This window comes from Hippopotamus amphibius, chromosome 4, assembly GCF_030028045.1.
Source record: "Hippopotamus amphibius kiboko isolate mHipAmp2 chromosome 4, mHipAmp2.hap2, whole genome shotgun sequence".
Lineage (NCBI taxonomy): Eukaryota > Metazoa > Chordata > Mammalia > Artiodactyla > Hippopotamidae > Hippopotamus > Hippopotamus amphibius.
The window spans coordinates 104694709-104708518 of NC_080189.1; the positions used below are offsets into that span (position 1 = coordinate 104694709).

Consider the following 13810-nt stretch of genomic DNA (forward strand, 5'->3'; position numbering starts at 1 on the left):
TTTGGCCAACCCAATATTATCCAAATAAAAATCCATTTAAAATAAATGAGTTCTTCAAGCTGGTAGACAGGTGGGATCAACAGATACAATTTAAAAATACCTTGTGCACCAGTAGAGAACAATCAGGAAGCGTAAAGCAAATAGAAATCCCACTTACACAGTTACAAAAATTATAAGGTATCTAGGAGTAAATTCAGCTAGGTTCCCTGATGTTCTAAGATGTTGTTGAAGGACATAAAATAGACCTAAATCAGTGGAAAGTCATTCTACGATCACAAATAAGAAGACCTAAATAGTGAAGCTGTTACATTTCCCCAAGTTTATCTTTAAATTCAATGCAGGTGCAAGCAGTTTTCGAAGCATTTTGATGTGACGTGACAGATGGTTCCTACCTCTAACGTGGACGGATGAAAACTCGATAACAGCAAAGGCAGACCTGAAGATGAGCGAGGCGTATGTAGGTAGGAAGGGGTGATTTGCACTGTCAGGTAGCAAAGCTGATTATGAGGCATCGCAGTTAGGAACGTGTGTTATTGATTCAAGGACGGACAAACAGACATCCCATAAAGAGACCCACAGAGTTACGGCATCTCAGTACAACACAGAAAAGTTGCCGCAGAGCCCTGAGGACAGGGGGCCCACGGCTCCTCCAGGGATGGGGGAGGCAAGGGGTGGGGGGCCGGCTGGATCCCTCCCATATGGATCCACAAGCATCCATTTCAGGTCAGTGATTCACTAAAAGTGCAAAACAACATGCTTTTTCTGCTTTTTGTTTTTTGGGTTTTTTTTCTTTTCAATTGTTTAAGTTAATTTATTTTTGACTGTGTTGGGTCTTTGCTGCTGTGCACGGGCTTTCTGTAGTTTCGGCAAGTGGGGGCTGCTCTTTGTTGTGGTGCACAGGCTCTGTACCATTTTTTTAGATTCCATATGTATGCGTTAGCATACGGTGTTTGTTTTTCTCTTTCTAATTTACTTCACTCTGTATGATAGTCTCTAGGTCCATCCACCTCACTACAAATAGTTGTTTCATTCCTTTTTCTGGCTGAGTAATATTCCATTGTATATATGTGCCACATCTTCTTTGTCCATCCATCTGTTGATGGGCATTTACACAGATCTCAAAATCATACTTATGGTTACCAAAGGGGAAATGTGGAGGGAAATGATAAATTAGAAGTTTGGGATTAACAAACACATACTACTATATGTAAAATAAATACCAATAAGGACCTACTGTATAGCACAGGGACTTCTACTAAGTATTCTGTAATAACCTACATGGGAAAAGAATCTGACAAAAAACAGATATCAGTATCAATGTATGTATAACTGAATCACTACGCTGTAAACCTGAAATTAACACAACATTGTAAATCAATTATACTCCAATAAGAATTTTAAAAAAAAAGAATGAGTAGCAAGAATCTTCATACCCTTAGGCTGAGAACAAAAACTTTCTAAGTTAAGACTTAGCACAGCCATAAAGGGAAAATGTTTGAGTACATTACACCCAAATGGCTATACAGCCTAATGGACAGCATCTAAAACACCAAAAGGCACACTTTGGCCCGGGAAAAATACTTGCAGTGCCTATAACATGCAGAGTATTAGTATCCTCAGTTTACTGTAAAAAAAAAAAAAAATCCTATACATGAGAGAGACAATTAAATAGAAAAACTGGCAAAAAGCAGGAGCAGGCAGTTTGCAAAAAAGGTAGGTATGCTCTGTTTGTATCTGATGCTGAACAGTCATTTCACAGGGAAACGTGGAAACCAGCTGGGCTGGTCTGGGCCTGGGGGGAGCCCGTGCTCTCAGGTCTGTGACGTGGAAGAGAAAAGCACAGGTCTCTCCCTCTCTTTCAAGTGCACCTAGGTGCCACGTGCTCAGCCTTCCTTTGGCAGCCCCGTGGCCCCACATGTCTGTGTGCACAGGCTAGGGTTTGCAGCTGTCCAGCAGTGCAGCACAGAGGCTAGTGCCCTCCCGGAGGGGTGCCTCTGCCCCCTTCCCGGCTGCAGTCTGCACAGCCTGCAGGAGACTGCGGCCCGCCCTGCCAGCCCGCTCCTGTATCCCCGAACCGCTCCTCCTTCCCTTACCACCTCCATGCTGGAAGTTCTTCCTAACAAGACACCTTGGGACACAGGATAGCACTTGACAAAGACAGAGCGCTGTTCTTTCGTGCTTCCTTAATCTTCAAGGCATCCAGGTGCTCCGACTCTAGGCCTTAGGTGTCTGTGTTGTGTTTGATCTGATCCTTTGCAAGGGTCCTGATGTTTAGAATAAAAGATTTGCTATGACTTTCCTTGACCTGTTCCTTCTCTCTGGCAAAGAGGATTTAATGCCCTGGTTTCTGTTAGCTCATTCCTAACATAAGCAGCTTATTTTTGTGTGACAGTTGCTAAAAGTGCTTCAGACATTTCCTAGCAGCAAACTGCGGAAGTGATGCGTCTTCCTTGGAAAGTGGCTGGTTTTGCAATGGCTGGAATTACTCTTGACAGTTTTTTGGATTTTTTGTGTTTTGTTTTGTTTTTGTTTTTTTTAATTTTTTTAAATATTTTCAACTTTTTATTTTAATTAATTTACTTGGCTGCATTTGGGTCTTTGTTGCTGCATGTGGGCTTTCTCTAGTTGCGGAGAGTGGGGGCTACTCTTCATTGTGGTGCTTGGGCTTCTCATTGTGGTGGCTTCTCTTGTTGTGGCACAGGCTCTAGGAGCGCAGGCTCAGTAGTTGTGGTGCATGGGCTTAGTTGCTCTGCGGCATGTGGGATCTTCGGGACCAGGGATCGAACCTGTGTCCCCTGCATTGGCAGGAGATTCTTAACCACTGTGCTACCAGAGAAGTCCCAACAGTATTTTTTAAATGTATTTTTTATTAGGGTAAAATATATATAACAAAAAATGTACCATTTTAACCATTTTTAAGTGTAGGTTTCAATAGCATTCATTACAGTTTTGTGCAATTCTCACCACTGTCTATCAGAAAATTTTTTTATCATCCCAAACAGAAACTCTGTACCCATTAAGCAAGAATTCCCCCAGCTCCTGGTAACCTCTACTCTACTCTCTGTCTCTGTGCATTTGCCTTTTCTAGGTACTTCACGTGAATGGACTTTTATATAATATTTGTCCTTTTGTGTCTGGCTTATTTTACTTGTATGGTGTTTTCAAGGTTCATCTTGGTTGTGACATGTAGGAGAATTTCATTCTTTTTATAACTGAATCATATTTTGTTGTCTGTAGACTACATGTGTTTTTCATTTCATCTGTGAGTGTACCCTGGGTTTGCCTCCACTTTATGGCTGTTTTGAATAATGCTGCAATGAACATGGGTGTGCAAATATCTGTTTGAGTCTCTGCTTTCAGTTCCTCTGGGTATATACTTAGGAGTGGAATTGCTTAATACTGTGGGAATTCTATTTTAGCTTTTTCTTGACAATATTTCTGAGATGTGAGGTTTCAGAGAATTGTGGTTTTTGGAAGCTCATTTTTTTCTCATTTTAAACAAGTCATGTCTGATTGTTATTCTTGCTCAGCCCTGAAGCTGAGTGGTCCAGCCCTGTCCTGCTCCACTCGGCAGACCACAGCTGAGCAGAGATGCCCCGAGGAGCGGAGGGGCTTGAAATGCATGCAGGAAAGCCCCTGCACGTGTGCCGTGACGGTGCTCTCTTTGGAGACAGGGCCATGTGTGCACACGGGCAAGCCTCCTGACGTGTGATCAAAACCTCAGCCAGGAACCCTGGCATTGTGAACCCCAGAAACAGAGTCAGTCCCCGGCTCAGAGGAGATTCGGAAATCCAGCCCTTGGCTCCCTGAAATTGAGGGATGCCTTCCGGGCTCTGGCCTCCCGTGGTCCTGTCCCCCCCGACCCGTGACAGCTCTTTTCTGCTTGGGTTACTTCTCTTGGTTTTCTTTAAACCAAAACTTGTGGTTATTAGGGTGCAGTTTAAATGCGCAAAACTATCTTTGGGGGGAGGTGCAGTTTTTTCTAGGAACAGTGTAAGTGTGGAAGAAACGTGGAGCAGGACCATTTCAGAAACCCCAGTATCTCAGGAAAGCATCTGTTTGCTGAGTAGAAAAGACCAAAATTAGAAAAGAATATGATTTGCTAGAGACGGTAAAATAGATCCAAAAAGATCGTCTTGTTTTGCATGTTCCCCTGCGGGGAGCCATCCTGGTGTCACCAGATGCTGGGGGCAGCCGGGCTTGGGGCTGCTGTTCTGCGTCTCAGCTCCTCTCGCCCTGTGACGGCGGGCAAGTTAGTAAGCACCTTGCAGTTGAGATGACTCGTTGGTACACACCCATCCTGCATAACTGTAGTGAAGATTATAGTGGTGATGGTGTTGATAGCTTGGAGCCCTGTGCTAGAAATCCTCCCGCATGTCTGGTTTTTTCATCTACTCATCAAAGCTACAGGTGGGAAAACCGGGACAGAGAGGGTCAGCACTTGCCCGGAAATCACAGAACGTTTACACGATGGCGAAATCAGAATCAAAGCCAAGTCTCTCCACCTTCACGTTTTGCTCTGAGGGAGAACACCTAGCACACACCTGTACGTAAAAGCTACTTTCTAAGTGTCACTTTATATATCGTATTTTTCCCCTTTCTTTTGAGGTTATGCATTACTTATCTCGAAGGATCTGCTGTAGTGTCTTGTCCATAGTTGGATATTATAGATATTTGTCGAACAGATTTCTGAACCCCTGGGCTGTATATACACCTGTGGGTTCCAGCCAGGTCCTGAGTTTCCTGCCTGTACCTTCCATATGGGGGATTGTGGTGATTCCAGGTGAGCAAAGACAAGACCAGTTAGCAAAGCCCTTCTTTTCTCTTGGTGCCACCGGTGAGGTGTCAGGAGTGTTTGGATGACCCACGAGGGAGTGTAAGTCAGCCAAGAAGATGAGATTGCTTTTTTTTAAATTACTTAAAAAAAATTTTTAACAGCCAGAGTAAAATAAAATGTATTTTTTTATCGACTTACAATGTCGTGTTAATATAAGATGCTGTGTTAATGTAAGATGAGGTTGCTTTTGAACCAAGCTTGCATCCTGGTTCATGGATACTTTGTCATCCAGTTCTTTTCCTGTATAATTCAGAGAACATCGCCAATACTCTACTCCCCATACACACACACACACACACACACACACACACGGAACTTTTATTTTCTTAGTGTCATTTTCTCATAGTGCAACTAGCCTGTCTTCCAGAGATAATGTTCAGAAAGAAATGCTTGACAAAATCCTGAATCGTACTGAATATCAGCCTCTGGTTGGATGTTGATGCCAAAGCTGATGTAGTTTTGATTTCTTTTACCCCCTCCTTGTGCCTAAACACCTGTGATTAGGGTTAAGATGCAGAGAAGTCCTTAAGGATGCTTATGCAGCATCCTTTCAAGTGATATTATAGCCCGTCAGAAAGATGTCACGTCCTCTGTTTCTTCTGTGCTTACCTGACTTCCCTGTTATAAAAATTAGGTTCTTCACCTGTTAAGAACTTGTGCTTCCTATTTGAACTCACCGAATGCACCTAATTGTCCCAAAGTGGGCACACACATTACCCCATGTTTACAGGGAAGGAAACTGATGCACAGGCCTCAGCAAAGTGGTCCAGATCACACCCCGAAGGAGTGGCAGAGCTGGGCCTGAATCCAGGCCTGGGGCTCCGGCACCTGTGCCTCTCTCCACCGCGCTGCTCTGCCTCCGGGTTACCCCTCCATCCTTATAACAGTCCGTGCATATTTTCCTTTCTTTGTGACTCCTCACATTTTTCAGGAGCTCAAACTGAGATTTTTGTCGACTGTAGGGACTGGATTTTCCTTGTCCTTGGAAGCAGCCAAGTGGGTAGGAGCCTGTGGTCACCTCCACATCCTGGACCGTGGGCTCCTTTCTGTTACGCTTCTCCCGTCCTTCTGCTGGGACGATCATTTGTTTCCATTAGGAAGAGGGAACAAAAAGGCAGCGAGGCCCCAGCTCTCCCGCCGTCTTTCCCAGGGTCAGGCGAGCGGCGGACCTCGCCCTCCCCAGTGCTCACTTGGAGCAGAGTGGAAACACCCGCTGTCGTCCTGTGTCACTTCTCAAGTCTCGGCCGTTCTGGGCCTTCGCTTCCCTGATGCTCTGACAGCTCACATCACCCTTGCCCGTTTCCTTTGAGCGGATAATTGGACTCCATTCATGTTTCTTGTTTCCTCTGGCCGTCGGGATGCCTGCCCGCCACTAGAGCCTTTAGCCCACAACGCCTGCTATTCTTCTGGGGCCTTTGCTTTTCATACTGTTCCCTGTAGTTTTCCTGTTTCTTTCATTCATTTCACTCATTCAACAAATATCTGTTGCTCGTTGTCCAGGCCACAGCAGCCAAGGGGCCCCGGCCCCGAGGATGCAGCGGGGAGCAGTGGGTCCTTTTCAGTTTATCGGTCACGTAACACATGGGCCTTTTTGTCCAAGGGAAGTAAAAATCCCTTTTAGAAGTGGCAGGGTGCAACTTAGATATAATTCCTTCATTTTTAAGATCCGTGATGAGTGAGTATCTTTAGATTGTTCTTAGTTAGAGAACTAGAATATCCTATTTCCTGAAATCTAAGATTCTATGTCTTCCTTTATATTACACTTTACCTAAATTACTTTATTTTTTTTAATTGCAATTAACCAGCCATTCCAGGTGAATTTTTTTTTCCTGAAATGTGTTATTTTTCTTGTATAATTTTAAACTCTATTCCCAAAGGAAGACCTCAAGCTAGAGATTTTCAGTAAGGAAAAGTAACCCTCCAATCTTCAGGACACAAAGTACTGCTGCCTTCAGGAAGTAATTCAACAAGGTTACAGCATCACTTGTTCACGTGGCTAATATTAGCTAATATTCTGTACCCCACTGTGCGTTAATCCCATCTCCAGGAAGGCCCTCAAAGATCGCAGCTCATTCCCTGGGGACAGGCCTTGCGGGTACATGACTAGTTGACCTGTTCAGAGACCCTGGGAGGCGCTGGTGTTTCCGCAGAATGCAGTACCTGGATGCCGGCCCTGGAGCCAGGATCCTGCCTGGTGGCCTCTGCTGCTTGGTTAGAATGTGCCTCTGCCAGGTACCCGACACCCGCTCAACCCTGGGCCTCATTCTGTCCAAGACAGACTTTAATAACAGTCCTGACCCTTTCAGGAAGGGGGGACGGGGAAGGGACCAGAGGAGATGGGGGCATAGGTTGTTCATCCTTCCACCTCCAAGGGTACATTTGAGATATATTTTGAAAAGTAATCCTAGTGGAGTCCGTCCACTTGTGTGTCAGATGACCAAGGCACCTTTGCATCCCAAAGGCTTCCTGTTTGGGGGGGCTGGGCGTAGTGAACCCCCACTGCTGACACAAGGCCAGCCAGATTTCTGCATCGAGTGAGATGGTTTCTACCTCCCTTACAGCTGACGGACGGACTCTCAGTGACACCAGTGTCTGTGCTTTCTCACCAATCGTCCCTTCTGGCTCTGCTCTGTGCGGTTGCTGGAGCTTTTTCTCCAGTGCTTTTGGGTCCTTCTGTGGCTACAGAATGAATTGCCAGCTACTGCTGCTGTGAGATTCAGGGGCTCACGTGGGGAGACCTCACTCTCTCTCCCTCCTGGTTTCTGCCCACATTGTCCCTTCACACACGTCCCCTGGGCACCAGCTGCCCAGACAGTTTGCTTTTCTGGCCTGTCGTTTAATTTTGTCCTCCCCTCGCGTAGTCTACCGGGCAGTGCCCCCGCTGGTAACATCGTCAGCTCTTCTCATTTACACCCTACTCCTCCCTTTGTCCTGAATCAGATGCCGCGGCCGCCTCCCTGGACACCCTCCTCTCTCTCCCCCTGCCCGTTAAAAAAGCTGCTTCTTCTTGGGTGTTTTCCTGTGGCTTTCTACTTCTCCCCCAGACTCATCACACTTTGCATGCCAAATAAGTGTCTGTCTTTCCAATTTATTTCTAGATTCCTCGAGCCTGGGGATCTTGTTCTTTGCTTTTGTTTTTAATCTTTGGGAAAAAACTAAAAGGCGATTGGCTTTTTAGCCAAACGAGGGTAAGAATCAAGACTCCGCTAATAGCTGTGTGATGTTGGATGTGTGTTTTAACCTCTCTGAGCCTTGGCTTTCTAACCTGTGAAATGGGCGTGATAGCTCATAGGCGTGCTGCAGGGGTGACACGAGATGCCACATGTGGACATTCCTCTACTGCTCCCCCCCTTTCTGAATTGGCCTCTCTGATCAGTGCACAGTGCATTGGACGCATCAGACAGAGAGTAGTTGTTAAATAAAATACTGAATTAGGCTCTGCCAGGTATGACCTTGGAGCCGTGAGCAGTGAGTTCAGGACTTGTAAAATGCGCCCTTCTTTCTGCCTTCCATCTGTAAGTGGAAACCTGGCCAGGGCAGCAGCCGGCATCCCACCAAAGGCCAGCTGCTCGTTCCAGCGTGATCCACTGGCAGAGCTTGATTTTAGAGGCAGCGGCTTAAGGAGAGATTGATTGTACATCTAGGGAAGCCGCTGGTACCTAGTAAGACCCAGACTTGCACAGCGCACCAGAGCAGAGGAGGAGGAGGAGGCGGTGGCGGCAGCAATGGGGAGCAAGCCTGCTCTCCAGGGCGGTGCAGGCGTGCCGGGAAGAGCGTGCGTGCTGCGGGGACGATGTCCCACCAGGGCGCCTGGCAGTGGTGGCACGTTCTAAACAGAGACAGAACCAGATTCTTCTGAGACCCTGGGGACGGCCAGGTGGGCCTAATGTGGTCAGAGAGGCTCACATGGGCAGAGGCCTGGCCTGCCAGGTGATGCTGCCTGTAGGAGACCCTGAGCCTCAGACAGTCCTCCATCCCTGTTGGAATTAGACACCTGGCATTTATTCATGTGGTGGCCTTGGTGTCACCTGCCCAGTGAGCCTTTTTCCAGGGAACAAACGGACGGGGGACTCAGCAGCCCCCAGAAAGTTTGGGAACTCTTCCTGGCTGTCTGACCTTCTGGAAAATTCTGCAGCTTGATTTATGGAGGCTGGTGACTCCGTTTTCCATATACTTAGCAGACATTTACTGACCACCTACTGTGTGCTGGCTCTGAAATGAGGGAGGCAAAGGCAGAAGGACATGCAGGTCCAGCCTCTAGAAACTCAAGGTTAGTGACAAAGAATGATGTGTACATAGGAAATTAAACTGAAACTAAAGTTCAGTGAGAAAAAACTGAAGAAAGTTAAAATTGCAGTGTACCAGGGAAGCAAGCTGTCCACCCTTGGAGTTGGCTTTGACCTGCATCTTCATCTTGAGAGCTGAGTCACCCTCTGCCTCAGTTTCTTCATTGGAAATCTTAAAAACGCCTATGTGGCTGGTTTGGTAGGAAGATGAGAAACTGCTTGAGCTACAAGATGTGCCTGGCATAAAACCTGATGCTTTGTAGGTGCTCAAGAAATGGTAGTGTTGTGTGTCATCACCATTAATAAACGCAATGTTATGTGTGTAGAGAGAAAGTAAAAATCAAAGCCCCCTCTCAGGGGTCCGGTGTGTGCAGCCTCTCTGTGGGTTTGCTCCTCCAGAATGCATGTCCGTCGAGGCACGAAAGACCGCCACGAGTTTTCCTTCTCCTGGGACGTTATTCAGAAGGTGCCACTTACATGTGTGGTGTTATTTCTCTTATGAGAATAATAAGCCCTTGCTTAGGAACTCCTGACTCGGCTCCAGAGATTTGGATTCAGAATGAATCCAAGTGAGTCCCGGGGACCTGTTTTCACAAAGGAGCCTCCCAGGGGGTTGTGCTCATCAGAGAGATTCCCGAGGGACGGATCTCAGTCGCCCCGGCCCCACCTGCCCCATCCCGCGTGTCCCCTCTTTCCACTTCAGCCCTGTTTCCGTCACATCCTGGGAAGACAGCTGCTCTCTCCTGGGCATTGCAGTTCTGGGAGACATGCCATTTCTTGGAATCGCCTGGTACGTTCTCCTGGAAGGACTTTCCCCATCCCGATGCCTGAGAAATTGATCTCTTCTTAGAGCTGCGTGCCCTCTGCTTGACTGCCTTGCCTTACATAACAGAGATCTTTTTACTTACTTACTTGCTTATTTGGCTGCGTTGGGTCTTTGTTGCTGTGCAGGCTTTCTGTAGTTGTGGTGAGCCGGGGCTACTCTTCGTTGCAGTGTGGGCTTCTCATTGTGGTGGCTTCTCTTGTTGCAGAGCACAGGCTCTAGGCACGCAGGCTTCAGTGGTTGCAGCATGTGGGCTCCATAGTTGTGGCACATGGGCTCAGTAGTTGTGGCATATGGGCTTAGTTGCTCTGCAGCATGTGGGATCTTCCTGGAGCAGGGCTCGAAGCCGTGTCCCTGCGTTGGCAGATGGATTCTGAACCACTTCGCCACCAGGGAAGAAGTCCCACAACAGAGATCTTGTAAAATCTTCTGCCAAGCAGTGAGCCAGCTGTGCTGGGAGAGTGTCTGGCCTCTGGGACACTTTTCTGATTTGTGCATGTCATTAACTCTGCCAAGGCTGTTTCCATCTGAGGACACACACTGTCCTCTGTGCCACTTCTGCTGCCCACGTGGCCCTGACCTCTCTTGCAAGATGCTCGCCCCTTTCCGCCAGGACCCCAGTCTCTCTTCAGAGTATCTCCATCCCCTCATTTTCTCCTACACCAGAGGAGGTTGTAGCTTCCTCTCCGAGGGATTATGTCTCCAGAGGTGGTAAAAGAAATTTCATCTCCTTCCTTGCAACTCTCCATTTAACATCATAATCCTTCTCCAGAGCGTGAGGCCTAGGACTGCATCACATTTAGGTGGAGGAGTTCTTGTCTGTTTTGTTAACGTCTGTATTTCTCGTAGCTGAAACCGCGTCAGAGAGGTCATTGGTGCTCAGTGACTGTTTGTTGAATGAAGAAAAACATGGCTTACGTGAAGGGATTTTGCGATTATGGAGGTAAATACACAGAATCATAGGGAATTACTGTGGAATGGGGTAGTCAAGATGATTTACCTTTAAAAAAGTGCCTGTTTGCAAGCGCAGTGCCAGTGAGGGACAGGCTTTTGGCCTGTGCCCTGGATTTTCCCTGTTCAATTCCAGTGTTCTTGGATTAATACTTTTAAGATTAATGGAAAATGGGAACCTTCCAGGATGACGAGTTATTTGCATAGTTTCTTGCACCCAGGCTTCTGCGCTGATTTATGATGTCATAGAAGAATTGAGAATCAAAAGCAGAAGGTTGAGGAGAAACAGATTAAATAGCTAAGAAAGACTGGAGAGAGATGTGATTAACCTTTTGCCCCTAAGTCACAACAAAAGATCCCGCGTGCCGCAACAAAGACCCGACGCAACCAAAATTTTTTTTTAAAAAATCTTTTTCCCCTCTTGAGTGATATTTTGTGAGATATTTCTGTTCTCCCCCTACCCCGATTGTGCAAATAGAGGTTACACAGTGGAATCTGTACTTTTTTCTGCTATTGGTAGCCTGGGTTCTTGGTCCTTGCTTGGCAGTTGTAACCTTTGGGTCGTGGAAAATTGTGCTCCAAGGTGCAGAACACAAACAATCTTAAAAGACCTGAAAGAAACTTATGTGATGTCCAGGACCTTCCTGGCCACAGTGGGAGGGTAAAAATCCAAGAAAGAAGGAAAACTTACGCTCTTTTCTCGGTGATGTTTGCTGAACGTCAGATACCAGTTGTTGAATTTCAGCAAATGGGATCACTGAGTGGAAAGTGTAGCTTTCCTTGTTTTCTTTATGTATGTTTTGGGTCAGATTATTCTGCAGCTCTCTCTGAGGACGTAGATCAAACAGGATCACGGGAGTCAGGGTCCGGAGTGATTAATGATTAGTCACTTTGTTGCTTGTCTGCTGTGGTGGTGCCGCTGGCTTGTCCGGCTGCCAGCGTGTCTGCATTTGGCTCTGATCTGCCCCGGGGGTTGTGACACATCCTGCCCCCCACAAGTCACAGCCTCCTGGGCTGCCACGGACCCGGCAGTGAAACGTAGCCCAGCCTCCTCCCTGAGGGTCCCTGCGGTCAGCATCCAGCCCCTTTCAGCTGCTCCGGGGAGACGGGTAAAGACGGCCGACACAGCTGTGTGAGGACGCAGACCAGCGTGTTTCTCTAGGTCTGTTCGTTTACCCTCCGTGGATGGCCGGGCTCTGCACAAGCCGTCAAAACCTGAACCCCTTATGGGAGGTTGTGCACAGGTACGGCTGAATACCTACCTGTCTCAGTCCACGGCGTTGGTGGAGAATACTCGTTTGTACTGAACGTTATTGTTTGTTCAGAAGAGGAATTCATGTTTCATGTAACTCAGGAAACAAGCATGCTGGTCCCGGGCCTTCACGAGCCAGTCTGCCTGGGGTTCCCTGGCCGGTGACCCAAGGAATCAGCCCCAGGGGCCCTTATGTGGCCCTCAGCCTCCATGGCCTGGGCGTCTCCTGGCTAGGTCCTTGCATCCATCGCTTAGATGAGAGATTTCTCTCCTGGGAGGGACCCTTCACTCTTCTCCACGCTAAACTCCTGTCCGCACTGGTCACCCTGGGCCACCTGCACTTGGCCCCCAGGGGCCCGCCCCTGTGGTTGCCAACAGGAGTGACATCCATACCATTTCTTTTTGCTGGTGGAGGAAGCCACACGTGTGCAGGCAGCCAGCAGTAGGGGTGGGGCGGTGGCCTCGTGCTGGGGACAAGTGAGGGAGGACCACAGGTGTGCAGAATCGGGGCTGAGGGGCAACCTGTCCACCGGGGGCGAGGCGTGGGGCCGGCAGGACGTCCCCTGGAGTGGGATCCGGAGAGGGGCAGCTCAGGACACCCTGCCCGTGAGGTCCAAGCACATAGCATTGGTTCCAGGCAGGCAGGTTTAGGGTTGAGGGCTTCTTAAAGGTGCCCAAGTAGATCAGCCAGAAAAAGACCTTAAGTGACCATAGTTGAGAATATTAAGAATTCCAATTTAAAAAACGAAAGAAAAATGCTTTTACTATTATTTTTTCTTAATTGTGGTAAGACATACCTAACAAAATGTATGAGCCTATAAGCAGTGCCTGCAGCCTTTCTCATCTGTGCGGCTGTAGACAAGGGTTTGATTCTAAATCCCTTCTTGATTGCTAAGTCACAGCTGTGGACCCTTAAGCAATTGTAGGGCCGGTGCTTCTTTAGATGGAAGGTGTAGACCTAAACTGGCTTTGAGGAAGGCAGGTTACAGATTTTGTGACAGCAGAGAATCCATGGTCTGTGTACTCTATTATGGACAGAGCTACCTGGTAGGATGCTGGCTCTGTCATTTGCAGTGGGATGCTCTAGAGGGGGGTTCTGGATGCAGTTTCTAAATAGCAGAGAACGTGTCGGAGCTGTCAAGAAACTTGACACACGACTACATACGCATGCCCCCTTCTAGAGTGCACAGTCCTGCATCTGGGTTAGGAGAAAGAAAGGCATTCCAAGAAAAATAATCAGGCTACCAGGTACTGATACAAAGCAAGGCATGGCCTGGCATCAGCAGATTAGAAGGGTTGTTTTAACGTTCACTTTGTCTAATTGGATTGATCCCAGGGTTTGTGTGTGTGTTTGACCCGTTTCATGTCACCAGCTGACCCTGACCGTGCTCTGGGCGATGGTTCCACCCACATGGCCTGTGGGTCCTGGGAGAGGGGGACCTCTGAGCCCCACAACTGCCCCAGAAGTGTAGGCAGCACTTTTGCAAATGTGTATGGTCCTAATGAAAAGACAAACAAAACAAAACCCACGAAAATTCTTACAGGTCGCTGCATTGGTCAGTTTGTTGGACTGTATTTCTCAATGAATAGACATTGAACTTGGCAATTACTGTTGTCTGTGGGAGTAGAGAGGAAAGGACGCCAGTTTTCCCAAATGTTGG

The 13810-nt window shown here is 47.6% G+C and overlaps 1 protein-coding gene across 13 annotated transcripts in view; it reads left to right on the forward strand.

The window, feature by feature from the left end:
* The window catches only part of GRB10 (growth factor receptor bound protein 10), a 183369-nt gene that overhangs the window by 93913 nt on the left and 75646 nt on the right, over positions 1 to 13810 (forward strand). The window contains exon 2 of one of the 13 annotated variants that reach the window (XM_057733498.1): positions 342 to 461. The exons of 10 other annotated variants lie outside the window; for them this stretch is intronic. In XM_057733498.1, the coding sequence (XP_057589481.1) occupies positions 443 to 461 (19 nt within the window). In that variant the 5' untranslated portion in view covers positions 342 to 442. Of the gene's footprint in view, positions 1 to 341; positions 462 to 4454; positions 4547 to 10795; positions 10890 to 13810 lie in introns of those variants that run through there. 2 more of the 13 variants (XM_057733497.1, XM_057733499.1) reach the window with 2 other exon arrangements.